Here is a 27,449-nt window from a genome sequence, read left to right on the forward strand (position 1 = left end):
TATGAAGGGGCCTTTAGAGGGAGTTTTTCCGTTCCACAGTCACAAATAAATCTGCTTGCTCATGTGGATTTGTTGGGTTTTTCTCTGTTTAAAGCACCTAGAAATGACTGTGTTGTATTTGGTGCTATACAAATAAAGTTGAATTGAATTGAACTTTGTTATCACTTCTTTCAACAGCTTGCCTCAGATCAAACTGAGTAAGATTCACACATCTTTTTTCAAATCCAAAGCTTTGCAATAATTTTATGAAAATCTTTAACATCTGTTCAAGTGAAATAATGGGAAAACCTATTAAAACGCTGGCAATGCTGGTAAAGTTGAAGAATGAACCCTTTGAACACACACTAATTACTCGATAACATGAACAAATGACATATTCTGAACGTCACATATATCTAGGGATGTCAAGGAAGCCTACAAAGTTAACAACGTAAATGGAGCACCTTCCAGTCAACAGAACACACATTCTCACACCAGACCTACTCTAATTTCAACATTTATCATGACACAACAAAGTATAAAAGTTGGTTGGGCATCACTTGTGCTTTATGATGTGGACTAATCTGTAGAAACCAGGGAAAAAAAGGATGAGACAGACAACAGGTTGTGTTTCCTTCCCTTGCTTCTGCCAGTCTGAAGAAGGGTTGTTAAACACAATATGCCGTTCCCAGGACCCCCTACTGGCATAATCTGGTAGTACATCCAAAACAAAACTTTACATCTTCAAATTAAAAATGCTCCCATTTCCAGGTACATTTTTTCTTTTTACATTTTCCAGCACAATATGAACAATATCAATAACAACTGTGTGTCACAGTCACCGTATGATTTCACTTTTTGCAAGCAGGTCCAAGTACAGGTACAGGTACAGGTACAGGTACAGGTACAGGTGCAGGTACAGGTACAGGTACAGGTGAAGACAACTTTTTAACAAAGCAAGAAAATATATTTCATGCATCAGTAAAAATGTCACTGACAAAAGGAAACAGTATTGTTAAGAAGCTAAATCTACACGTCACAATGTAGTATTTAATAATCCAGAATGCATTTGAATGCACCATTTATGTTTTGGTTAGACAGAAAAACCTCCAGGCACCACTCAAAGATTTCTCCGACATTCATCCTGTTCCATCATGAGAACCTGAGCACAATTTTCCTTCCTGGCTTGGACAATCTCTGAAGCGGCAATTAGTAACAGTCCTAAATACTGTATACTGAGGCCTACACAAAGCCATGAAATAGTAATAAACTCATCTTGCAGAACATTTATTGGCGTGAAGTCATTAATTAATGTCTCATTCATGAGCTGAAGGGCGTATCCTCATTGAATTCTCATTTCCCCTCCCTCTCAGTGCCCTCACCTCCCCTGCTCCTCTCTCCAGTTCATCCCCCGAAGCTGAGTGAGTAAAGGGAAAGACGTGCTACTTTCTGACACTCTTGGCCGGAAACACTGACTTTGGGTGTCTGATGCAGTGAAAATGTTGTGAAAAGTCGAAGAGGACATGATGCAGGGAAAAATGTGTAAAGCAGCAGCCATTAGCGTCTCTGTTCCTCCTAAAAAGAAAAAGAAAAGCCAGAGTGAGAGCTCCCTCACACCTTCTCTAGCAGAACCGCTGCCCTGCTGCTGGTGCTGCGTCAGATCGAGCTTTAGTGTTACCGAGGCACTAACCTTTATAACACCGGGGCACGTCTCACAGGAGAGAAGAAGCCCTGCTGGTTGCAGACCAATCAGATTTAAACTCAGGGTTCTTTTTTGTGTGTGTGTGTGTGTGTGTGTGTGTGTGTGTGTGTGTGTGTGTGTGTGTGTGTGTGTGTGTGTGTGTGTGTGTGTGTGTGTGTGTGTGTGTGTGTGTGTGTGTGTGTGTGTGTGTGTGTGTGTGTGTGTGTGGGATTCAGTCAGTCCTTTTTTTGTGCTCACAAAATATACTGAAACGGATCCTATTCTGAATGAATCAAACAAAGAGCAGGCAGCCTGTACGTCTCTCTGGTCTAAAACAAATCGTATGAAGAGCGTGAAAGCAGTCCAAGCTACAATTTAAATTCCCATGTTTGCATTTTTGCACAAAGACACTGAAGTAAAATGAAAAAAACTTAATCAAAGAGGACGACAAGAGGAAATAAAGACAATAACTGAACTATTAAGCTATAATTTAGACTCAGTGGTCTAAATTATAAAGAGACACACTTATATTACTTTGAGGAATATACCTTTCAATTAACCTTTGCCTTCCTAAATAGATAGATAGATAGATAGATAGATAGATAGATAGATAGATAGATAGATAGATAGATAGATAGATAGATAGATAGATAGATAGATAGATAGATAGATAGATAGATAGATAGACAGACAGACAGACAGACAGATAGATAGATAGATAGATAGATAGATAGATAGATAGATAGATAGATAGATAGATAGATAGATAGATAGACAGACAGATAGATAGATAGATAGATAGATAGATAGATAGATAGATAGATAGATAGATAGATAGATAGATAGATAGATAGATAGATAGATAGACAGATAGATAGATAGATAGATAGATAGATAGATAGATAGATAGACAGAGAGATAGATAGATAGATAGATAGACAGAGAGATAGATAGATAGATAGATAGATAGATAGATAGATAGACAGAGAGATAGATAGATAGATAGATAGACAGACAGACAGATAGATAGACAGATAGATAGATAGACAGATAGATAGACAGAGAGATAGATAGATAGATAGATAGATAGACAGAGAGATAGATAGATAGATAGATAGATAGATAGATAGATAGATAGATAGATAGACAGAGAGATAGATAGATAGATAGATAGACAGAGAGATAGATAGATAGATAGATAGATAGATAGATAGATAGATAGATAGATAGATAGATAGATAGATAGACAGAGAGATAGATAGATAGATAGATAGACAGATAGATAGACAGATAGATAGACAGATAGATAGATAGATAGATAGATAGATAGATAGATAGATAGAGAGATAGATAGATAGATAGATAGATAGATAGACAGAGAGATAGATAGATAGATAGATAGATAGATAGATAGATAGATAGACAGACAGACAGATAGATAGACAGATAGATAGACAGATAGATAGATAGATAGATAGATAGATAGATAGATAGATAGATAGATAGATAGATAGATAGATAGATAGATAGATAGATAGATAGATAGATAGATAGATAGATAGATAGATAGATAGATAGATAGATTTAATTATGAAGTGCACTGAGACATTTATCCTTCATTGCTGAGTTAGGTGGGTTTTGCTTGACAAGGTTGAAGAAACTGCGTTGGCGCTCCACTTTTTCAACATTTTATAATTTATTTTAACAGAATATTTCCTAAATGTATTTTGTTTATTTAGTTATTATTACGCTGACACGTCCATCCACCCTGGATAATATCAGCGTCGGCATCAGCAACATTTTTTTGTTAAAAATATCAGCATATCGGCACGTATCCAATGTCGTGCATCCAGTTATAACAAAACAAAATGTGGAAAAAGTGAAGCGCCGCCAATATTTCCTGGCTCGACCTTTGTTTGAGAACAATCACAATCAGAAATACTTTATTTATCTCTGGGGTGAATTCTGGTTACACAGCTCCACAATCAATAGGATAGAAGTCGAGGTAAGGTAATCAACATTGCGGAACAAAGTGAGATGAGTGAAATCAAATTCAATGTCAATATATTTACAGGGTGAAGCTCAGCGGCGACTGGTGCAGCATTGCAGAGTGAGATTAACGGGAAAACACAACACACACTATTGAAATAAGGACCTGTAGAGCCTTATTGCCACAGGAAGGAAGGAAGGAAGGAAGGAAGGAAGGAAGGAAGGAAGGAAGGAAGGAAGGAAGGAAGGAAGGAAGGAAGGAAGGAAGGAAGGAAGGAAGGAAGGAAGGAAGGAAGGAAGGAAGGAAGGAAGGAAGGAAGGAAGGAAGGAAGGAAGGAAGGATCTCCTTTGCTGCCGGAATGAGTGTTGCTGACGGTGCTGCTGCTGCTGACCAGGACTCATGGGGGCTGAGAATCATGGTCCGGTTCCCATCCACACCTTCTCCACGCGCTCCTGTCGATGGGCGTCATCTTGGGCCCGGTGTGGTGGGAGGAGACGTGTGTGCAGGCTTCTGGAAACACAGCATATGTACAGTAATCTCATTAATTTAAAGGGATCCCGGGCATCCCGCCAACCCCAATGAATTATGCCAAGGTAGTGAAGCATCACAGGGCTAATGTTATTTAGAGATATTAGAATGATACAGCATGCCCCATTACATGCAGGGTTAAAGGGGAGTGTTGTACAGGGAGGACTCAGCTCAGCTGGCCCACCTGAGCAGCGTTGAATCTTGGGGATTGGTTATCTTGACTCTCGCAGGTCACCTGTCCTGGGCTTTTTCACTCTCTCTTTATCACATTGTTCCTGATTTAATGACACTGGTTCAGGCTCTCCACAAGGTTCTGTCTGGTCAGTGTACAACAAAGGTTTTTTTTTTTTTTAAAGATCGTGGAGAGTAAATGAACATTGTGTACAAAATAATTACATTAGCTTTCAACATTTGAAGGGAGAGAATCATCACGGGGAAAATAAAGACAAAAACAATGTTGGATTAGATGTTTGATATTTATTTATCAATATTTAAATTTGAGAGAATTGTGCCTCATTCATTTATCTCATTCTTTTATAATGATCAAATATACTGCCATATAAAGGCAATGTCTTTCATTTTCATTTATCGAGAACAGCAGGAACCACAAGGTCCAGAACAAAAACAATCCAAGCCGGAAAATCCACCAGCTTCGAGTTTGCAGTAAAAAATGATGAGCTGAAGTAGTCAGGCATGTGTTTAGGACACGATGGATTCTTCTTCTTCTTCTTCTTCTTCTTCTTCTTCTTCTTCTTCTTCTTCTTCTTCTTCTTCTTCTTCTTCTTCTTCTTCTTCTTCTTCTTCTTCTTCTTCTTCTTCTTGTCAGATTAATTCAATCAGATTAAATGCTTGGCACATGTGTACTTCATAATCTGATCACTTTACTCAGTGTCCATGTAAACAGAGGAATTGTCGCCTCCAATCGACAAAGTTTTTGTTGAACTTAAGTACTCTTCCACACCTAAACATGGCTCATGTAGTCGATCTGGATCTCAGGTGTCTTGTATTTCAGCTGCAGAGGTTGGGAGACTATGTGCTTGCAACCACTGAAGATCTTATGAAAAATCTACTGTAGGTATTATTAACTCCTGGGTACCTTCTCTGGCCTGCCATCGTGTGACAGGGAAACACTTGGGAGTGACACCAGGACGGGTGAACCCTGACGGCTGATGACCGGCGGAGCCACAAGGTCAGGAGGGAGCGTCCGGTAATGACGCCTCCTCCTGGGATGAGCAGCAGCTGCGGCAGTCCTCAGTACTTGTGACGATACGCAGACTTGAACCCCACAGTTATTCCAAGCTCCCCAGGAGGCAGGTAGTGTGTGTGTTTGTTTCCAAGAGGGCCGTTCTGAAAGAAGCAAAGAGTTCCTGCATGCTGACGTTTGGGCGCAGTCACGTTAGAGTTGAAAGAAAAACAAGATGTCTCGTCTTAAAACATTATTCTGATCATTTAATTCACACCAACGGTGCACAACACAAATATTCCTGTGGAAAAACCTGCATTTAAAACAAGATTTACTTTTAGAAGAATAACAAAAGGCAGAAATTCCATGTTTGTTTTCAAATTTGTGTGTACATTTTTTTGTTTACCATAAACTTAAACTTCTTTTTTTTGTTTTACCCATAATTTGCACATATTTTCACATATTTGAATATTTTCATATAACAACTTTTTTTGTCTGTTTCACTGGAATAATTGCTTTCAGCAGTTCTCATTATTGTATAGAAATATATTATGCCTTTGTTCCATAAAACTCAGATAATATACACAATATACTGTATATCAGGATGGAAAATTATCTGTACACATATAATATCCATAGGGTTACTGTTTATGTTCCTCATCATGTTAATTTCATCTTATAGTCGATTTATTTCCAGAAGTTTTAATGTTTCTTTTTTAACAGTTTTATATGAAAATGTGCTGTTTGAAATTGAACATTCAGATCAGTGTGGTTTTTCTCATTGCCATTGTTTATAAAATTGCAGGTTTTTGTTCCAATTTGAATTAGTTGGTGTCTAAAACAGAAGAAGTCAGTTTTCATTCGTTCCATAGTGGATGTATAATGTCATTCTTTGAATTTTACAGGTTTTCTTGTGACAGGCTGGCCACATTCCTCCCTTTCCTGCACTAATGGTCCATTGTGGGATATTTGTCGGGCAAAACATGTTAATTTGAATGATTTTGTCACGGAGAGCAAGCAGCTCTTTTTCTCCACAGTACAGTAAACAAATGAGCTGGTTGTGTGATGTGGGTGCAGCTTTCTGGCTGCATTAGTGGCTCTCTGGAAGCACTTCAGTGATCACATTCACGTTGCCTCCTGCCAGCAGACACGCTCATCAAACATCCAGGCAAAACAGGCTGGATCATTACTGCTGAGTGTAATCACCACTGTGTCATTAGAACCGGGGAGCTCACCAGCAGAAAGGATGGCGCATGTTGGTGGTGGTGGTGGTGGTGGTGGTGGGTGGGGGGGGGACCCGAAATTCAGAGAGGTGATCCGAAGCAAAGAAGGGCATGAAAACACAGGACGGCTCCGGTGGTTTGAGGAGGAGTTGGACTGAAGCAGAACAATAGTGACCCTCTGTGACAGCAGTGTGATGATTATACCAGGCCACCCCCGCGTTGTTTCCCTGAGCTGTGAGTAAAAATCATTTAGAATAACATCCACTCTGCCTCTCGTGTTGGTTACTGACCTTGAACTAATAACGGGGAGTTTTCTGGAGCGCACCAACTGCTTACCGAGCCTTTTTACACAACCTTTGCGGTGTTTTGTTTGTGTGCTCCAACTAATCCGATAACCTTGGAAAAAATACAGAGACGAGGAAAAAAGTCATCTCTTCTGCACGACATGAAGGGTTGTGTTTTTTGTTGTTGTTTTTTAATTTGTTGCTGATGTAATCGTAAATCCGCTGCACACCATTCTTGGCTAAGAGAATAGAAATATCTACGTTACACGGTAGAAAGGCCCTCTTTTGTTAAACTGCCCATTCGAGGTTGCAATTACAAACTATTGAAACCTTTTCTCTTCAGTGGAAATGCTTTATTGCTGTGATGTGCAGCCCACTTTGCTTGATTTTTTTTTAAACAATACATTTTTGCAATTATAAAGATGTATTTCCTTCGATGTTGGTTGAGGGTTTGGAAAAAGCTGCATTTGAAATGAAACTACTGGGGTCTTAGTTCCAGGTTTTTCTCTTCAAGAAACTAAAAAGATTCCCGGGGGGGGTTAAAGGGCCAGAAAGCCTCAAGCACAGTGGTACAACATGGACAAAACCACTGGGCGCACAGCTGGGAAGGTTTTTTTGTTTGTTCTTGTTTATTTAATATAATGGAATCACTTATGTTCAGCACTGAAGACTTCAACCCCAACTTTTCAGAATCCTTTGGAACTTTAGAGCTAAAAGTTAAAAAGCTACAGTGGAAATAACTTTGGACCCTGGTTACTGTGGTCAAAATGCAACAAGTTCCTATGATGGATCCTTGGACTTGGAAAAACTTCCTGCTGTAAAAAGGATAGAAGAATTTGACCACTGTTCCAGAAAAGATTTAGGTTTACACAGCAACGTTTTGAAAACGAGGTCTGTTTCTACGGAAAATGGCAGAAATGCTGAGAACGACCGTTTTCCTGTCGGGGCCACGGGCACACAGACTTTTGTATGGACAGAGGATGAAGTTGGATTGTCATCACCGTGACGGTCGACTATAAACTACAGAGTCCCAGGAGAATATAAAGTTGGGAGTCATGACCCGACGGAGCAAACGTTGTTGTTATTGTCTATCTACTGAGCATGTGCAGAAGAACGATCTGACCAGGAGCAGCGTTTCCGCCGTTTGCACAGAGACAAAGCCTGAGCATTTCCACTGTTTTCACGCGTTTACACGACGACGGGCTCGCACCATTTTCATACGGTTATACTTTGGGAGCCATTTTCATGGTAATTAACACTAATATAAGACCATCTGTTATAACTACTGCTGTGATCAGATCCCATGATAAATATAAACATTCGGCCTCCTGCACTGCTATCCTCTTGAGTCATTTTCTCGCCTGAAATGTTCTGCATTTCCTTCTCGTTTTTCTCTGGGACGTTTGCCTGTTTTTCCATGTGCGTGTGTTCCCAGGTTTTCTTTGGCTGTTTCGGTTTCCTCCCACAGGCCAATATCACGCATAGGACTTCAGCCACGTCTCCACTTTTCCATTACTTATTAATATTGCGTGTGTAAAATGGCCTGACTCTCTGTGTTTGACTGGTGAAATGTTAAATGTCAGCCGGGATCGACTGCAGCGCCCAGTGACCTTGAGTCGGATACGGTCGCATAGAAGATGGATGGATGGATGGATAATATCATTCTCGTCATACAGCCATTATTTCCATCAAATGTAAAGCCAAAAGGTCATTTGCATTGCATCAGTTCAGTCGGCCAAAGGTTAGGTAGAAAGGATTTACGGAGAGATTTGTATTTAAGTGGCAGAAAGTTCTTTTTTTATCTTGGAAGTAAGTTTAAACTTTCCTTGTCATATAACCGGGTCACAGTTATTTAAAGCCTTAACGGGAGTCTGTATCGCAGCGCGGTCACAACTAAGAGTGTTTGAAGTCTTTGCATTAAAAAAAAACAAAAAAAAAAACCTGTGTTGTTTTATAATTAATAAATAAACTTGTGTAGCATTCTAATACATTTCGGAGCAGATTTAAAGCTTTTTTTTATCTGTGCAGTGGGTGGTTTACTTGCTGGAAGGTTAATTCCACAATGAAAGTGACCACAGTGGACGTGAAAGGGTGCATGATTCAACTCTGTTCAACCCTGAACACATGAATATTTCAACACCAGTATAGATCAAAGTGAGGGAGATAAGTGGGGGCTACAGATTTACTTTTATTAGCACACTGGCTCATGCTATTTATCAGAACAAAAATGTATACCGAGAATTCTGCTGCAGCAAAAAAAAAAAAGGCTCACGGACACAAAGTGAAACAGCGTCGCCTGAGTTTGTGTGATAATACAACACATTTCCTACCTTGAAAAGTGATTTAAGCTATTTTATTTCTGGGTGCAACTATAGTGACGCTATTCTATATATGTGTGGGTTTTGAAATATGCAGAACCATCTGGACGGCTGCCGCCCAGCTGCTGAGCGGCACTGGACTTTCAACAGCCGGCTGAGTTGAGCCAATAAAAACGATGAGTTCAGGTGGTTTTCTGTATCCAGCACATCGCCGCACCGCCGTCAATCAGCCACAGATTTCACCGTGCACTTTATCAAAATGCTGCTCCCAGTAACAGTTGGGCCAGGCCACACATCTGTCTGGGTGCAAAGCCTAAATTATAGGATCAGTCAGTCAAATCAATCAAGTTTCGGTACATAGGAGCGTCTTTCATGAAGGGCATGATTGAAACGGTGGTAATGCCTCGTGAATGCAAGTCAGAAAGGAGAGACACGAATCATTAAAATGTGTTAAGTTTAACTATTGAATAAAACAGAATTTAGAATACCTTTACAAAAAGAGAAAAATTAAATATTCTGATGATAAAACCCAAAGTAAAAATGTGGCTTCAGGCCTCGTTTACACGACAACGTTTCGAGCTTTTGTAGTTTTGTATCAGAAAAGCTTTGCGTTTACAAAGCAACATTTTCATTCAACGTTTGTTTACATGGAAATGGGAGAAATGTTCAAAACAATGCAGTTCTCATATTGGGCCACTAGTGGGTGATGTTGGTTGTTTTCGTAATGAAACCTCACACACACACATGCACAGAGAACGATCTACTCTAAACATTAACGACGGGAGAACACGGACATTCTAGTGGACAGACGACCAAGTTGGATGGTTGTTACAGTGACTGTCAAAATAAAACTACCAAGTCCCAGGAGAATATGGACTGGGAGTTATGTCACTCTGGAGGAAAACGTTGGATTTGTGGGGAAAAACTATTTACTCCGGCTGTGGTGCGACTGCACAATAGCTACGTCTCTGACATTTATACTTTGATGGAGTCCGAGCGTTTCCAGAAAGTTTTCCCGTTTCCATAAAGATGGAGTTGTATTTCATAAAGATCCACCTCGGCCGTCGTTTTCAGAAAGTTAGGTTTTCAGTGGCTCCAGACATCCTCGTAGTGTAAACGGACAAAACGCAACCAAAGTTTTACATTTTCACTTAAAAATGTTTGAAAAATATGTTGACAACCGGGCCAAAGACCTCCGTCAAACTGATTTAAAACTATTTCTTTTTTTCTCTCCCATTTATAAAACATAATTAGACAAATAATCAATACAATTTCCCACTGAAGCAGATGAGATAACACACATAGATAGATAGATAGATAGATAGATAGATAGATAGATAGATAGATAGATAGATAGATAGATAGATAGATAGATAGATAGATAGATAGATAGATAGATAGATAGATAGATAGATAGATAGACAAACAAATAAATAATTAAATAAATAAACAAACAAATAAATAAATAAATAAATAAATAGATAAATAAATAAGATGCACTTTTTATTAAATGAGTGAGACTTAAGTTGCTCATTTTAAACTTTACCATTATGATTTCTAAGAACAACAACAAAAAATCTAATCAGGCATATCAGTAGCATTAAAATGAGTAAGTTTGACATTAAACGGCCCTGACCTGCACATTAACACCATCAGTTATAAAAGATTATATCAGATCCTGTGTGGAGATTTATTGGAGACTTTGTCTGTAATATATTTCTGCTCTATGATGGAATTTGCTGGAGTGGTCAGTCCATATTGTATCAGATGTTCCACCTCTTGTGGATCATTGCCGCATGGTGAAGTATTTTATTTCAGATGTCATTATATTCATTATACTCCTTCTGCACAAAGAGCGAAACAGATGATAAATACAACAGACTTTTTTTTTTAATGAAAACTTAGGTTGAAACTTCTGAGAGGGAAAAATAAATGGAAATACTGCCGAACCTACAAACTCTCTCTCAGAAAGTGAGGAATGACGTCTGAATAAGAATCTGGATTTCTTGACGTTGCACACGAATGAAGGTTTGATGGGATTTGCTCAAAGTGTGCTTCCTCACAGAGTTTCTGTGACAAAACACAGTACGACGTAAACATTCAGGTTTCTTCAAATAGTCTGACTCGATGTGAAGGTGGTATGATGATGTTCCTCTTTGTTTGAAAACACTGCTAAACTAAACCCTCTGGATTCCTCCTTTGTTGTTGTTTGTCTATCGACGTGTGCTGAAGAACCATTCATCATTCATTCATAAGTTTTCAGAGAAGATGCAGAGACGAGCAACATTTTGCACGTCAACAACCAAATGAGGGCAAAGTTGGCCATTTTCAATGAAAACGTTAGTCTCATGCCCAGTAGTAATTTTTGCTTGAATGCTAAACTTCCAAATGCTTTTTTTGCATTCTAAGATATTATTTACTTTCAGAACTGATATTCTTCTGGTTTAGCTCTACAGCGCCAAATTGCAAAATTAAAAAAATCAATAAATCAGTTTTAAAGTGACAATAAATGTTGTTCTGAATGGGTTCGCTTCAATAAAATTGTAATAAAGTCATTGGTTTTACTCTTGCCTGATTTATTTGAATTAGGATTTCTCCTCAGAAATGAAAAAGATAGAATCATCCCCGGACCTCCAGCCTTTGAAAACCACACCTGAGTGTTGGCTGATGTGGACGACGGCCATATTATACATGACGTATCTGCAGAAATTCTTGGAGCTTTGCTACTTTCCCAGGTGACTAACTCAGAAGTGGGAATTTCCCAGCAGGTCGCTCTCCGGGTTTCAAGTTCCCAGAAGAGGCTTTAAACGAGCCACCGTCACAGAAAATGCTAAACGAGGCTGTTGTGTGCGTCGTACATCTGCTCCGCTCAGCGCTCACGCTCCACTGCTGGTTGTCAGTCCACCTGTTCTTGGGGTGACTTCTGGTGGCGTCTGGTGGCATTTGGTGGCGTCTGGTGGCGTTCAGTGGAATCCAGTGGCGTCTGGTGGCGTCTGGTGGCGTCTGGTGGCGTCTGGTGGCGTTTGGTGGCATATAGTGGCGTCTGGTGGCATTTGGTGGTGTTCAGTGGAATCCGGTGGTGTCTGGTGGCGTTTGGTGGCATTTAGTATCGTCTGGTGGCGCTTTGAGGCGTTTGGTGGCATCTGTTGGCATTTGGGGGCGTCTGGTGGCGTTTGGTGGCGTTAAGGACCTTCAGCCCCCCCCCCCCCCCCCTCGCCCACACACACACATACACACACACACACACACATACACACACACACACGCACACACACAGATTAACTGCCTATAATTCCAAACACACAGAGGTTAAGGAAGAGTTTTGTTCTTATCTCAGGGATGTTCTGATCTCCTGGCTCAGAATATCTTGCTGGATGTGTTAATTTCAGTCATTACCCGCCACCACACTCCTTTAAGATTCCCAGAGGAGCCCCCTCTCTCTTCTACTACCCTGGTGTCATCTGATCCCTCATTTACCTGCCAATTACTGTACAAATCTGTAATTTCTTCTTTTTTTTTTTTTTTAATGAGTGACTCTCTCACCCACCCATCTGACAGCTTCTCTGAATAAACCCCTCCTAATTATTCAGTCAGATCCTGAAAGAAGCATTTTTGGAGGAGGCTCTGCAGTCCGGTGTCCTCTGGGATTTTATCCTGGAAGCTTTTTGTTTCTTTAAAAGTCAACGCTTTGATCAGCCGACTTCACTGCGGATGGCTGAGGCTTTTTTTACTCTGAATAACATTGTGGCTCGAACATAAAGCTTCGGAGGTCTTTTTGAAAAAATAGTGAGTTGTTATTTGTGCCGCTGTCACTTCATACAAACAACAAAGCAACAAGCTCAATGAGGAAAACAGAGCAGATGTACATTCCAGTGTGATGCTTTGTTACAGTTTCTCATTGTCGCACAGGTCAGTTTGTTTGGACTCTAATGTCTCAGGTAACAAGTGTGCCGCTAAACTACATCCTCTGTGTGTGTGTGTGTGTGTGTGTGTGTGTGTGTGTGTGTGTTCAGAACCAGAAACCACAATATCCCTGCATTAATTTGCTTTGTTTTTTCGTTTTGTTCTTTTCCTATTTTAAGTCCAGTGTTGTCATCCAGTTTGTCAAATTGACTAAATATTTGTAGAATCACATTGGTGAGGTTGTGCTGAAAATCACGACATCGAGCGTCAAGGTAAATAGATTTCATTTGTGGAATATAAAGATAGTATCAAAAAGTAGTCAAAATGAAAAATTGACCTTCAGGGCCTAAAGATCTGAGCAATTAAATATGTTTTCAGTTTCTGATTGAAAAGAAGAGCATGTGTCATCAGTCCTCAGGTGTTCAGGAAGTTTGTTCCACAGGCGAGAAGGTTGGAACTAAAAGCTGCTTGAACATGTTTGCTTCTGACCTCAGAGGTCTGGATGGTTCCTCTTCTACTAGTAAATCTGAGATGTATTAAAGCCCAGAACCATTAAAGCTTTGTAGAGCAGAAGTCAGGTTTAGAAGTGGATCCTTGGACACTCAGGCAGCCGGTGCAGAGATTGAAGCTCAGGTGTTTATGTGCTGCAGCCTCTTTGTGTTGGTGACTCTGAATGAGCTGCAGCAGTCTGGGACATTTTATCACATGAAAACACAACGTCACAATAATCCAGTCTACTGGAACGCATCAACAACTTTCTCTGAATCTTCTTCCATCACAAATCCTTTGCTTCTTGTCATATTTTTCAGATGTTAGTCGGCTGATTTTCTCAGTTTACTAATGTGGTTGTTGAATTTCATGTCCGAGTTCATAACTGACGTCTTGACGTTCTGGGAGCAGTGACCTCCGGTTCTGTTCACGGCGAAGGCAAGGTGAGGCCATCAGATCTATTTATAGAACACCATTCAGACACAAGGCAATTCACCCTGCTTTACAGGGAAATATAGGAAACATGTTAAAACAAAACAAGTGAAATTAAACAAGAAAAGGATAGATAAGTAAAAACTTTAACATGTTTTCTTTTTTTTAATTTCAAACATGCTCAAAATAGAATATCAAAATCAACAATTCACACTAATCATGCAAATATATTTCACCAAACAAACAGTGAATAAATACAACAGAACAATATAATGAGGTTGCATGTCTAAAAAGGCGTGTGAAGAAGTATAACTTATTAAATCGGCCCCTTCTCCATAAATAATATATCATTCTTTAGCTTCCATGTACTCATTATAGATCAGATAAAGGTAATAAAACAAGCAAAATTAATTTGTATTTATTGTTGCACTGTTAATTATCTATTATTTATTGTTATCTACCGTTTAATGGAACAGCTGAGAAATTAATGATGTTTATGTTGTATTTGGTCATAAAGGTTATTCTAGGTTCAGTGAAGGCATCAGATACTTAATATCAGTGTCTCGAAGCCTGTTGTTCACATTGTTACCATGGCAACAGTTAGATCTATCAGTCAGAGACCAAGTACGGATCCAATTCAAAGTACACATCTCGCCGAGTACATATGAAATACCCAGAAGTGTTCTCGCTCTGCCCACATTATAGAGGGTATGGGGAAGGACTGGGGAAGCCAAATGACCCATAATGCATTTGGCAAGAAATTCTAAAAACCCATTCCTCTGAGAACTTACTTGCAAGTACGTACACACGTACTCGACAAGCACGTGAGTATGTACTTGCGTACTTTGAATGCAGAAACAACCAATATTTCCTCCGTGGGGTCGTGACTCCCCGTCCATCTTCTCCTGGGCCTTGGTAGTTTTATTTTGACAGCCACCGTAAGAACAATTCAACTTCATGGTCTGTCCATGTGTTTAAAGTGGACAATGATGTGTGTATGCTTTCATTACAAAAACAACCAACGGCACCCACTGGTGGCGCTTCATGAAAACGACATTGTTTTCTGACGTTTTCGTGTAAACAGACATTATTTTCAAAACGGTGCCTGAAAATACAAAAACGACGCCTTTTTACTTGAAGCGTTGTCGTGTAAACTGGGACTGATATGAACACACATTAAAGTCATTAATTGATATCACATAAAATTATAAAAAAAGAAATAGGGCTTATCATCAAGAATTGACAAAAGCCTCCACAGACATATCCAGGGGCTCAAACTGTCCGTACTGAGAGAGGACAGATTTTTAAAAGTGAGTCATTTCTTTGGAATTCCTCTGCGGATGGAGAAAAATGTTGCTGCTCGTGGGACACCTGGACCACCTCACTTTGCATGCTGCTAATGCCGCTATGGATGGCTGCAATGTATTCCTCCACCGCTGGAGCAATTAGCCGCACTGATGGTGGGCGATATCTCCAAGGGACTATTTCACAAGTGATTCATGAGCTCTACTCAGATGCAGAGTGTAAATCTTGTTGAGCAAAAGATCAGATCTGCTTGCATGTGTACAGGTTAATAGAGCTCTTTAGATAAGTTAACAGCTAAATGTTCTTTAGTGACTGCCATCCATTCATTTTCTGACCTGCTCAGTAAATGGTGAATCCTTTTTTTTTTTTGATATAGTACATTTTGAAGCTTAATAACCAGTCTCAGCTCGCTCGGCCAGATTTACTCGTTCACATGCTTATGCTTCTTATGTTGTAAAACGCCTTTATAACGTCACGCATCTAATGAGCATTTGGCTTTCAATCCACCGCTCCACATCGACTCTCACCAAATAAACCGACAGAAAATAGAAACGGGACATTTTTGTTCCTGCTCCTATTTTCCATGAGCTGAACGAATCGATCTAAGACTGTTTCTATGTATTCAAAAGCCTATTCAAATCAAAAACTGTTCACAAATGTGACTAAATCTGTGTTAGTGAGAATACACATTATTCTTTGTTGTTGTTTTTGTTGTGGCCAGCCTCAGGGACACCTGTGCAATAATCCTGCTGTCTGAGGATTACGACTACCTGGGAGGCAGAGGAGAAGTACTCAGTAACACATATTTATGCTGCTTTCACACCAGCACGGCTTGGTCCAAACCCCAGTTTGTTTCAGGGATAGTCCACTTCGATTAGGCAGGTGTGAAAGCTCACCTGAACTCTGATCTGGATCAAAGACGTGAACCCCGGGTCGCTTAAAATCGTGGGTCTCGGTTCACTTGCAGGTGAACTGAGGACATTGTGAAAGCGTCAGGGACTTTCTAGTGAAACAAGCGAGAGGCTGTGTTGCAGAGAGCAGTGCATTCTGGATAGTAAACAAACAGCGCAGCATCTGTTGTAATTGCGTGACATCCAGGCGGTTTGATCCGCTCTCAAAAGGGGAGTGTGAACGCAACCCCCCCTCCAGGGACATGGGGCCCCTTTAGGCGGGTATCCCTCAATGACGTCACTGCAATTTGCCCACTGATTTTATTTGATGGGGTCAATGTGGTTGGATTCAAGTATTCAAGGATTCAAGGACTCAATCGCTTTATTGTCATTTCAACACATGTAAACATGAGGTGAAGCGAAATTGGTAACTCTGGTCCCGGTGCCAGCCAATTACAGCCAGTAAAAAGTATAAATAATAACTAAGTATAAGATAAAAATACTAAGTATAAATAGGGGCTACAGGGGTCCTCCAGAGTTCAGCAGTCTCACAGCTTCCGGGAACAAGCTGTTCCTCAGTCTGGTTGTCCTGCTCTTAATACTCCGTAGCCTAATGCCTGAGGGGAGAGGGGAAAACAGAGTCTGTGCGGGGTGAGTGTGATCCTTCAGGATGCAGGAGGCCCGTTTCCTTCGTCTGGCAGTGTAGATGTCCGTGGTGGTGGATAGGCTGCATCCCATAGTCCTCTGTGCAGCTTTTACCACCCTCTGCAGAGTCTTATTATCTGCCGCCGAGCAGCTGCCGTGCCACACGGGGATACAATAGGACAGGACGCTCTCCACCACGCATCTGTAGAAGGAGGTCAGGACTGAGCTCCCAAGTCTGCCGCGCCTCAGCCTCCTGAGGAAGTAGAGGCGCTGAGGTGCCTTCCTAATCAGGCAGGAAGTGTTGGTGCTCCAAGCGAGGTCGTCAGAGATGTGTATGCCCAGGTACCTGAAGCTCGAGACCACTTCCACCGCAGTCCCACCCATGTGCAGGGGAGGAGGGAGGTGTCTGCCCCTCCTGAAGTCCACCATCATCTCCTTGGTCTTTTTCACATTGATACAGAGGTTGTTATCTCTGCACCAGCCCTCCAGGTGTTCCACCTCCTGCCTGTAGTTGGACTCGTCGTTGTTGGTGATGCGTCCAACCACAGCTGTGTCATCCGCAAATTTCACAATCACACAGCTTGGGTGTCTCGCTGCGCATTTGTGTGTGAGCAGGGTGAACAGGAGGGGGCTCAGCACACAGCCCTGGGGGGAGTCGGTGCTGAGGGTGATGGGGGAGGAGGAAACATTGTGGATCCTCACAGACTGCGGCCTGTCTGTTAGGAAGTCTAGGACCCAGTTGCACAGTCTGGAGCTCAGTCCAAGTATGTTTAACTTCTGGATCAGGGTCTGTGGAACAATTGTATTAAAAGCTGAGGTGTAGTCCACAAAGAGCAGGCGAACATCGGAGTCCTTGTTCTCTAAGTGGGTGAGAGTTGTGTGGACCACAGAGGAGATGGCGTCTTCTGTGGATCGGTTTTTCCTTAAAGCATACTGATGCGGGTCCACAGTGACGTCGATGGAGTCTTTAATGTGGGTCATGACCAGTCTCTCAAAGCATTCCATGACTATCGGGGTGAGGGCGACCGGCCGATAGTCATTCAGACCTGTCACTGTAGACGTTTTGGGGATGGGGATGATCGTGGTGGTCTTCAGGAAGGTGGGACCACTGCCTGTTTGAGAGAGATTTTAAAAATGTCCGTCAGCACCTCTGTGAGCTGGTGTGCACAGCCCTTCAGCACCTGTCTGGGGATGTTGTCTGGTCCAGCAGTTTTGCGGGGGTTAATCCTCTGGAGGGTCTGGTCCCTCCAGGTCTATCATTTAGGACGTTACTGTGGAGTAATGTTCGTCAGCTTCTGGGAGCCCCCTCGTGGCCTGCAGCCGCAAGCAGCTACCTGCCTTGCCTGTTGACAAGCTCCGCCTCTGGGTGCCTGTCTACTTGGTTCGGTTGACAATAGAAAAACAACCGGTTCTTTGGAGGAGCTCATTCGGACCTGGCCCTGGCACCAGCCCTGAACTAACACCTGGTTCTTTTTGGTGGACAAGACCTACCACTGGTTTGAATTAGGGATGCACTGATACCAATATCCAGTATCAGGTTAGTACTCATACTCAGAAAAAGATCCCCGATACAGCCCAGAGAGTGAGTACTATGTGACGTCTTGCTTCAGCAACGTCAGCAGGTAGACAAGCGATTACGAGCGGTGTCCATGGTTTGGATTCTTCAAAATGATTGACAATGAAAAACAAACTATCCTTACCTTCGCATATCATTTGCGTATGGAGAATGAATGGGTCTTTATGGCATTTGATTAGTACTCGTATCAGTTCTCAGTATGTACAAATAGCTAAAGGTTAGTTTTCGTACTCCTTAAAAACAAAAAAAAGGTATTGATGCATCCCCAGTTTGTAGTTGTATCTATACTGTATCTATGAAGATCCCCTTCATAACTTTCCCTCACAAAGACCACAGCTTGCTGCTCTATGAAAACTACATATGACAGCTAATATTTCCCCATTGCGAGGTAGAGATGCAGACAGCTCATCTCACAACCCTCCCAAAACACCTGTTAATATCACCCTGAGGCACTTCAGCAGGGATTTTAACCCACAAACAAAAACATATCAAATGTGTCCTGCTGCATTATAATCGGGAGTGAATCATTTTCTAAAATGAAAAAGCATGCAAACAGTATTGAAAGGACACAAGTCTGCTAAGCGTACAATAATCCCGTTTCACTCAATCCTTATTAGAGATTACAGCAGAGAACAGCACCTGGCGGTTTAATTAATCTCATCTGTCACCCAACCGCAGTAATCTATTCAGAGTGCAGGAGACCGAAAGCAGCGGGATTCAGGTTCCAGGGTTTTGGAAGGGACAGTAAGAGAGAGGGACGGAACCTTTTAACCCCTCGCCCCACCCCAAAAAAACTAAACAAAAACAAAACTATCACATGATCATCATCATCATCATCTTCATCACCATCATGATGTAAGACACACAACCAAACACACCTGCTGTAGTTTTTTCTGAAGTTCACCGTTGTCTTCAGCTGCAGTTTGGGTTAGATTATCGCAGGTTTGCCCCGCCGTCAAATCCTCCAATCACCCCCACACCACACCGATCACTGCAGTGTCATGAGAGCGGTGGACGAAGAACAAACAAGCCCAGTGACTGAAATGAGATTAAGAAAGACTTAACGCTGGCGGAGAAAAGACCGGGAGAGCAGATGATGAATGCAGGCGACTAATGGACAATTCGGGACGTGGCTCCAGTTGTGTGCCGGTTTATGAAAAGGATTCCGGTGTTGCTCGTTGGAGCGGCACCACGCTGAGACTTCACCAGCGTTAATATACAAACAGTAAAACAGGGATGGTGCTTGTGTTGTGGTTATTGCTGTGATTACTTCAGTCCCTTTTCTGCTGACGAGGTCCTGCAGGAAAATTGCCTGGCAGAGCTTAACTCAATGATATTCATGATGCAGAAGATCCCTTAAGCTTTGGTTTTATTGCAAAAAAAACTAAACAAAACAAAAAAAAACGGAACAAAGGTAAGAACAGGCAGAATGAGTGTTTTTGACATAACTGGCACTTCATGATGCTTCCATGGCTCGTTGCTCTGGGGTCTACGGTCCCTCTGGATTTCACTGTCCAGTGACATTGCGTACAGGAATCTGATCCAGAATCAAACCAGGAAGTTCTTCCTGAGAGAGACGTCCCAACATAGATACTGACTGGCTGCAGATGTTTATTTTGATCAGTGTTGCCACAGTCACCTTGAAAAAGTGATCTGATTACTGATTACTAGTTACTCCTTTAGAAAATTACTTTACTGATCACTTGTTTTTAAAAGTAACTGAGTTAGTTATTGTTTTAGTTACTTTCAGAAGCTGCCGACAACGCCCCCCATCGTCTCAAGATCAAAATAACAACCCGTTTTACATATCTGACTCATGGTATTATTACCAGATTTTTACTATTACTGGTATTTATTTACCAGGTGATGTAGTTGTAGTCTGTTGTTGCATTATTTAACTATTTATCTGTTTGCACTGCCTGCTCTATACAACCTTTTAATTGATCCCCCCCCCCAAATAAAGTCCTTCAGTGATTAATTGATTGATTGAAAAGGGGAGGGGCTTCCTGCCAATATTTATTTTTACTCAGGAAAATTACAAACAAATAGTGTAACATCTTTGCAGTTGTGTTCTTGATGCAATGTTAAGGTTTATTGATGATGTTTGTTGGTTTGCTGGCTTCTGATTGGCTGAGAGAGGAGAAGGGGGCGGATCATGTGAGGATGCAGCCGCTGCCTGTGTGTGTGTGTGTGTGTGTGTGTGTGTGTGTGTGTGTGTGTGTGTGTGTGTGTGTGTGTGTGTGTGTGTGAGAGATGCAGAGAGAGTGGTCGACTCCCAATCGGAAGGTTGCAGGTTTGATTCCCATCTGATCTGTTTCGCTCACATGATGATTACAAGTGAAAAACCCACAACTTTTTGTGTTTTTGTCTGTTTACACGACAACAGTGCTCGGAGACGCTGAAAACGTAACTTTTTGAAAATAGCTCCCAAGGTAGAACTTTTCGGAAACGCTCCTTCTCTGTGGAAACGGTGGAAAAAGCAACTTTCTGGAAATGCTGCTGCTGCACATGTGCACCACACCTGTAGTAAATAGTTGTTCGACACATGCTCAGTCAATGGACAATAAGAGTGTCAACCAGGTCAACCAGGTCATCGGTCCAGTAGAATGTCCATGCACTCCCATTGTTAATGTTTATTGCGTATTCTGAGCACACGTGTGTGTATTCATTACATAAACAACCAACAGCGACAACTAGTGGCCTGGCGTGCCAACTCGTTTTCAGCATCTCTGCCGTTTCCATGTAAACGGACATCGTTTTGGAAATATTGACGTGTAAACAGAAAACTTTTCTGAAGCGAAAATGCATAAGCGACGCCAAGTCTCTAGTCGACATGAAGTCTGTGCATTTCTTTTAAAGCACGACAACCTCATTCTGCATTGAGGGAAACACATAAAGATTAAAGACAAATGTCTGTCGGTTGTCTTGTCCCTCGGAGCGTCCTTCATCCGGCTGAACACGGGGCTCAACTACAGCCCGCCGCTCCACCAGCCGCTGAGGCGTCTGAAGTGAGAGAAGTAGGTGTGAATGAAAACTGTACATGCTGCAATGTGTCACATTTACATTTCAGCACAGCGAGATCTGCACCAGACGGTGTGAAATCTCATGATTTGGAAACGTGAAAGATCCTAAAAAGGACAATTTCAGTTCAGTAAAAAACTTTTTCAAGCCTTTACTCCACTTGAGGAAGTGGTTTAGGGGAATTATCTACGCGTGGTTGTACTTGGATCCGTTCGAGTCGGGCTCCGTCAGGCGGTTTCTGAGCCGCGAGGACTTCTGACAGGTGGTGTCACTCCTACGCTCAGCAAGTCGCTCCACCAGGCGGTGCAGATGGCGCGCCGCGAGCTGCCAATGCCAGCAGTTGCTTTTTTAAAAAAGATATCTCTCCACAAAGTACATGCCCTGCAGTTCCTTCCTCCATCACAGGATTCCTTTACCTTTGCTCCACCTTCAGGAAAGAACGGCAATAATATCGAGCTGTAACATTTCTGTTTATATTTACAATCACAAAAAAGGAAATGTTGTGTAACAGCGAACGAAACACAAACAAGCTCGGCCAGAAATCACAGTGCAAAAGAACGATTGTTGACAACAGAGCCGTGTTATTAATGTGAGAGATCATGTGCAGTTACAGCGAGTACATCAAATCTCAAGGTGACAAAAACAAAACAAGCAGGCGCATAAATGTTGCTCAGTTGGGGAGAAAAAGAAAAAAAAAAAAAAAGAAAAGCATGACGGCAATATTGAAAACACAATGAGAAAAGAAAAAGTGAAATTGCATTAATCAATCGTACATCTCATGTCGTCAGTTGTTCCATGTACGTCGTTAAAAGTGAATCGAACACAGCAATAAATGGATAAACGACAGATTAAAGAAAATGTTAAACATTTGGGAGAATACTTCCATTCACATACTTTTGTATCTTCAGAGATTTAAAAAAAAAAAAAAAGGTTGCTGCCGCCTCCATATCCAAACACAGCTTGCAGATTTAGCCTCTCTCGGCATCTGCTGATTTGTCCAAATATGAATAATTTACTTCCAAATCATTTCATTATTTTTGATCTCTTGCCGTGTTTCTTTGAACCTTTTTTTTTTTTTTTTTTAATTTTATTGGTTTTAAAAAGTCAACTGCAGGCATAAGTAAATACAACATGCCACCATTTGTTTTTAAATTAAAATGACACATTCAGCAGACCGTTGACGTGGCCGGCTCACTAGAAGCTGCTTGTTGTCGCATTTTCTCCAAAGCAACTAGAAGCTCAAACGCACAAGCTGAACCTTAAGATTGGAGACGTTTTAAAGTCTCGTGTGAAGTCTGCTGCCAGGGAGTTTTACAATATCTCAATAACCAGAAAAGAGCAAAACTAATTGGGTCCAAACGTTAATACAATATATGCAAATTCTAGTAAAGACCTTTTCAACGCCTCAGTGTTGTGATTCTGTCCATTCTGCTGAAAATATCAAACTACTTTGAGAAAGAAAATCCTCCTAGAACTACAACTTCAGCGTCTTCTGGTGACGTTTTGGCAAAACTTGTGTGTGAAACATTCATCTACATATTGCATAGTACCACGTGTCCTCAAGTACCACTGCCTGGTGCTTTCAGGCCCCGTTTACACCATCACCTTTGTGAAAACGCATTGTTTTTGTTGCAGTTTCAAATTTTCCCCGTTTTGTTTCGCTTTTACATGGAAATATTTTGAAAACGAAGCCCGTTTTACACGTTGGTGCTGTTGTTTGTTGTTGTAATCAAACCACACACACATGCACGCAGAGAACAATAAGCACGGACACTGGGAGAACGCGGACATTCTAGTGGGTAGACGACCAAGTTGGATTGTTATTACGGTGACTGTCAAAATAAAAGTCCCAGGAGAAAAATGGAGTGGGAGTCATGACACTCTGGAGGAAACATTGTTCTGATGGTCTCTACTGAGCATGTGCAGAACAACTATCTACCAGAACCCTGGTCTGCATGCGGATTGTTGCCGCCGTCTACGTTCTCAGAAAGTGACCCCGAGCCTCGTTGTCGGGTAAACGGACGCCCGACACACAACGGAAGTTTTGCGCTTTCACTTGAAATCGTTGACGTGTAAACGGGGCCTCAGGCGGCCGCGAGCTCCGCCCTCCGCCTCCAGGTCGGCACCGCCATTGTGCCTCAGCGTGCCTCTCTGCTATCTGAACGCTGCAGGCAGCGGCGTCGGTGCGAAGCCAGTGACGACACATGCAGCGTCACCGGTGTTTCATTAGATTTTCAAAAATTGGCACGAACACGAGGTCTCAGACGACCGCCCGAGTCTGTTCAGTTTATGTTCGACACATCAAGGTGTCAGTAATGAGAACGTCTCGCTGTCGGCAGGCGGAGGCATCAACATTGGTTGGATTCCGACCAAAACTTTTCACCCCCAGTTTGACCTCTGGGTGAAACATTTCAACAGTGTGACATTCAAAAAAACACCGTCCATTTAATTCTCAAGTCAAAGTCAATTTACGCCAGTGACGTACCAATAACATGCATCCATAGTTAGAAAAAAACAAAACAAAACTCTTCTACCAGCATTTTAGAGCCCACAAATAAACACAACATGTTGAAAACTCCAAAGAAATTAAAGTTGTAGATTTCAGACACGAAGGAGCTGCAAGCAAACAAAAACACTTTTGTTTTGATATGTAGCGGGAGAGCAGACATCATGAAATGTCCAGTCGTCACCCGGTTTGATTTAATTCTACGAGCTGAGCTGAGAGAAAGGCCTGTTCGCCTTAACTTGATATGGAGCGTAAAGAAAAGTCTGTGGTTTAAGGTTCCCACACTGAGGCCTCTGTAATGGCCACGTGGAACAATAAATAAAAAGCTGGTACTGACGTCCTCGGCCCCTCAACTGCTCTCAATTCTAATCAAAGCTTCACAGTGTTTGGCTCCTGGTGGAAGTTCACAAGCGCTTCCACTCAATATCTTGACACAGCGAGGCGCCATCCACTCCAGAGATCATTTAGGGAAACACGCTCACTTGTTGTAGAATGATTTCTACCTTTTTCTTCTTCTACACTCTCACTTTGACACCGAGCCAAAACATTTGGAGGTTGTGTGGAAGAGTACAACTAATATTTGCCATCAGTTGAATTGTGATCACATTGATGGAGAAATGTTTGAGGACAGGTGGAGTCATCAGTCCACAGCCGTGAGCAGAGCTTCAACCTCAGATGTCCAGGTTCAGATCTTCAGTGGAGAGTGTGTGTCAGCGTTTTTAAAAGTGTGTGTTCTGTGAATGAATCCTCCTGACCGTGTTCAGTCTGAGTGAGTCTCTCTCATCAGAGTCTGGACTCACGGTGAACACCTTGAGGATTTCATCTTGTCAGGTTCATCACATTAAGACGTCTTCTCCCATTGGACGCCGGGGTGAGACGGGGGCGGGGCTTTGGAAACACGGTGCGCTAGTTGACGTAGTAAAGCCAGTAGATGAGGTTAAAGAGGGAGAAAGTGCAGGGGAATATAATCCGTGACAATCTGTCGATGGCGTTCACGTCGGTCAGGTCCGGGATTTTGATTTTGAGCTGCGAGGATCGTCTCCGCAGGCGGCTTTTCTTCAGATGTGCGTTCCTGTCCAGGCTGTGGCGGCCCGACTCCCGCGGCCCGCTCGGCTTCCTGTACTGGACGCCCGAGTTGTCGAACGCCATGGAGGACGAGTTGTGCCTCTCGCTCACGGCGGTGGTGGTGATCTCGTTGGCCCCCACCTCGTTGTGGATTTCCAAGGTGGTCAGCAGGATGTTGCCCTGGGAGTCGACCTGGGAACGACAGACAGCGGAGCAGTTAAAGACGAGGCCGCCGACACGAGTCTGGCGCCGCCGGGCCCTTCGCTTCCGGCACGCTGACAGATGGCAGCCTGGGAAACGGAAAGCGGCGTTCAATAATGTGGTTGCTCATTCCCAAAGTTAAATCACTTCTCACAAATCAGCTCAAGGCTGGAGTGGACGTCTCCAACACTAGTGTCACGACGGAACTATTTGTTCCCACATGAAAACAGATGAATCACTCAGACCTGTGTGGCTCGAGATGAACGCGGTGAGAAAGAAATGTGGTTACAAGGCATGAGGGGGAGTGACAGCGGGAATATTTGCTCTTTCGCTCTGCTGCAGCAGCAAAGTCCAGACACAAAGTGACCGGAGTGACCGGAGTGACCTGCTGCTGACGTTGCAGACGCACGACATCACATAGTACTCGCCAGGTTGCATCGGGGATTCTTTACAAGTACTCCATGCAGTATCGGACCTGATTGAGCAAGGTCACCCTTCTTTTTCCCGCAGATCAGAAAACCCATTTCTGACTGAAAGGTCCTACATGTTGATATATTTCATTGGTTTTGTTTAGTGTGTCTTTGGTGGAGTGTGATGATTAATGAGCTGATGATGGGTGTTTGTTTTTGTTCACGGAACACAATGTTAGAGGGGACATAAACAAAGAGCAAACACAACGAGGGGAGGCAGCTTTAAGGACGGATGGAGCTGGTGACAAATGGCTGCTGGAGATGCTGTGAGGTCAAACTTTGCTCCGCAGCAGCAAAGTTTCGGCCGTGGATTCACAGAGGAGAGATGACAAGCAGTTCCAAACACTCACCCGCCGTGAGTGACGACGCTCTTGTACCTGATTGGACAGTTTAAGAGACGAAGACTTGCAATTGCCTCCTTCCAGAAGGGACTATCCAGGAGAAACACAAACACAAACCCCTTGGTCTGAGCTTTGGTCGGGACTTTGTCACTGGTGATCATTTCTAATCACTGAAACTTCGTTTCCATCTTTAAAGCTTCATCATTCGATGCATCGACACCTTGAGGCCTTGTCCACACGACAACGACTTTTCATGTTGCCGCATTGTTTTTGGCCGATCAGCCACACGGCGAAGCGTTTCAGGAGCACGAAAACCGCGTTGTTTTGAAAACGGCTTCCAGAGTGGAGACATTTGAAAACGCTGCCTCGCCGTGGACGGGCAAGACGCACATTGGCTGAAAACAGTGATGTCATTGCCGTGTCTTCTTCTCCGTTTTTGGTGTTTCTGGGGCAGCGTTACAGTGCCACCTATAGGCCTGGCGTGTGCACTACACCATTATGAGTAGTTTTCATGTTGCGTGCACTGACGCCGTGTGGACGCGAAACTTTTTAAGAACTGTGGGAGAAGAAAAGATGGTTTTGGCTCGTGTGGACGGAGCCTCAATCCTCATCTACACGACTGCGTTTCAGATGAAAACAAATAATTTTTAATGTTTTCGTTTGATAAAAGTTTTGCGTTTACAAGGCAACGTTTTGAAAACATTTCCGTTACACAGAAACCGCAGAAACACTGAAAATAAGGTTGTTTTCGTGTAGGGCAACAAGCCGTTGTTGTTGTTTTTTCTTGTAATTAAGCCACACACCAGCGCACAGAGAACAATATCAACAACAATGTTGTTATTGTCCATCTACTCGCACATGTCCAGAAGAACTATTTACTATTTTCGAGGTGCACATGCACAGTTTCTTCGCTCTCCACGGAGTCGGAGCCCGAGTGTTTCCAGAAATGTGCATTTTCCGCCGTTTACGTGACGACAGGGTCGGAGCGTTGTCAAAAAGTTTAACCTTGTGAACCGTTTTCAGTAAGTTGCGTTTTCAGTGTAAACAGACTCTCAAAACGCAACGCAAGTTTTGCGTTTTCACTGTCGTTAATCCTTCAGTGTCAACCTGCTGCGGGGAGGTGATGCAGAGTCCAAAACCATGTGTTACTTGGCCGATGACCAATCATGAAATCATTTCTGCCTTTTTCACTGTAATAAAGCCAATAATGTAATAACTTTCCAATAGTGTAATAACACATTTGATCCTTTAACATAATAACATTTTGCCAATGACAAAATAAGGTATTAACTGAATAAGGTAGCATTAAAAAAGTCCTTTCAAAATATAACAACTGTCGTCAATAATTCCGTATTTTTGTTTCTAGTCTTTAAATTAATGAGTATTTTTGTGCTTAATCCTGCAATTTGGCACTTGACT

At 42.3% G+C, this 27,449-nt stretch overlaps 1 protein-coding gene across 2 annotated transcripts in view; it reads right to left on the bottom strand.

Annotated features, from left to right (window-relative positions):
- Window positions 1-22,011: 22,011 nt before the first annotated feature.
- Window positions 22,012-27,449, bottom strand: part of gabrb3 (gamma-aminobutyric acid type A receptor subunit beta3) — a 64,776-nt gene continuing 59,338 nt past the window's right edge. Inside the window, exons 10-11 of one of the 2 annotated variants that reach the window (XM_080472838.1) lie at window positions 26,040-26,120; window positions 22,012-25,210 (exon numbers count right to left, since the gene is read on the bottom strand). In XM_080472838.1, the coding sequence (XP_080328964.1) occupies window positions 24,860-25,210; window positions 26,040-26,120 (432 nt within the window). In that variant the 3' untranslated portion in view covers window positions 22,012-24,859. The remainder of the gene's footprint in view (window positions 25,211-26,039; window positions 26,121-27,449) is intronic. The other variant, XM_080472839.1, reaches the window with a different exon arrangement.

This window comes from Lipophrys pholis (assembly GCF_963383615.2).
Source record: "Lipophrys pholis genome assembly, chromosome: 10".
Lineage (NCBI taxonomy): Eukaryota > Metazoa > Chordata > Actinopteri > Blenniiformes > Blenniidae > Lipophrys > Lipophrys pholis.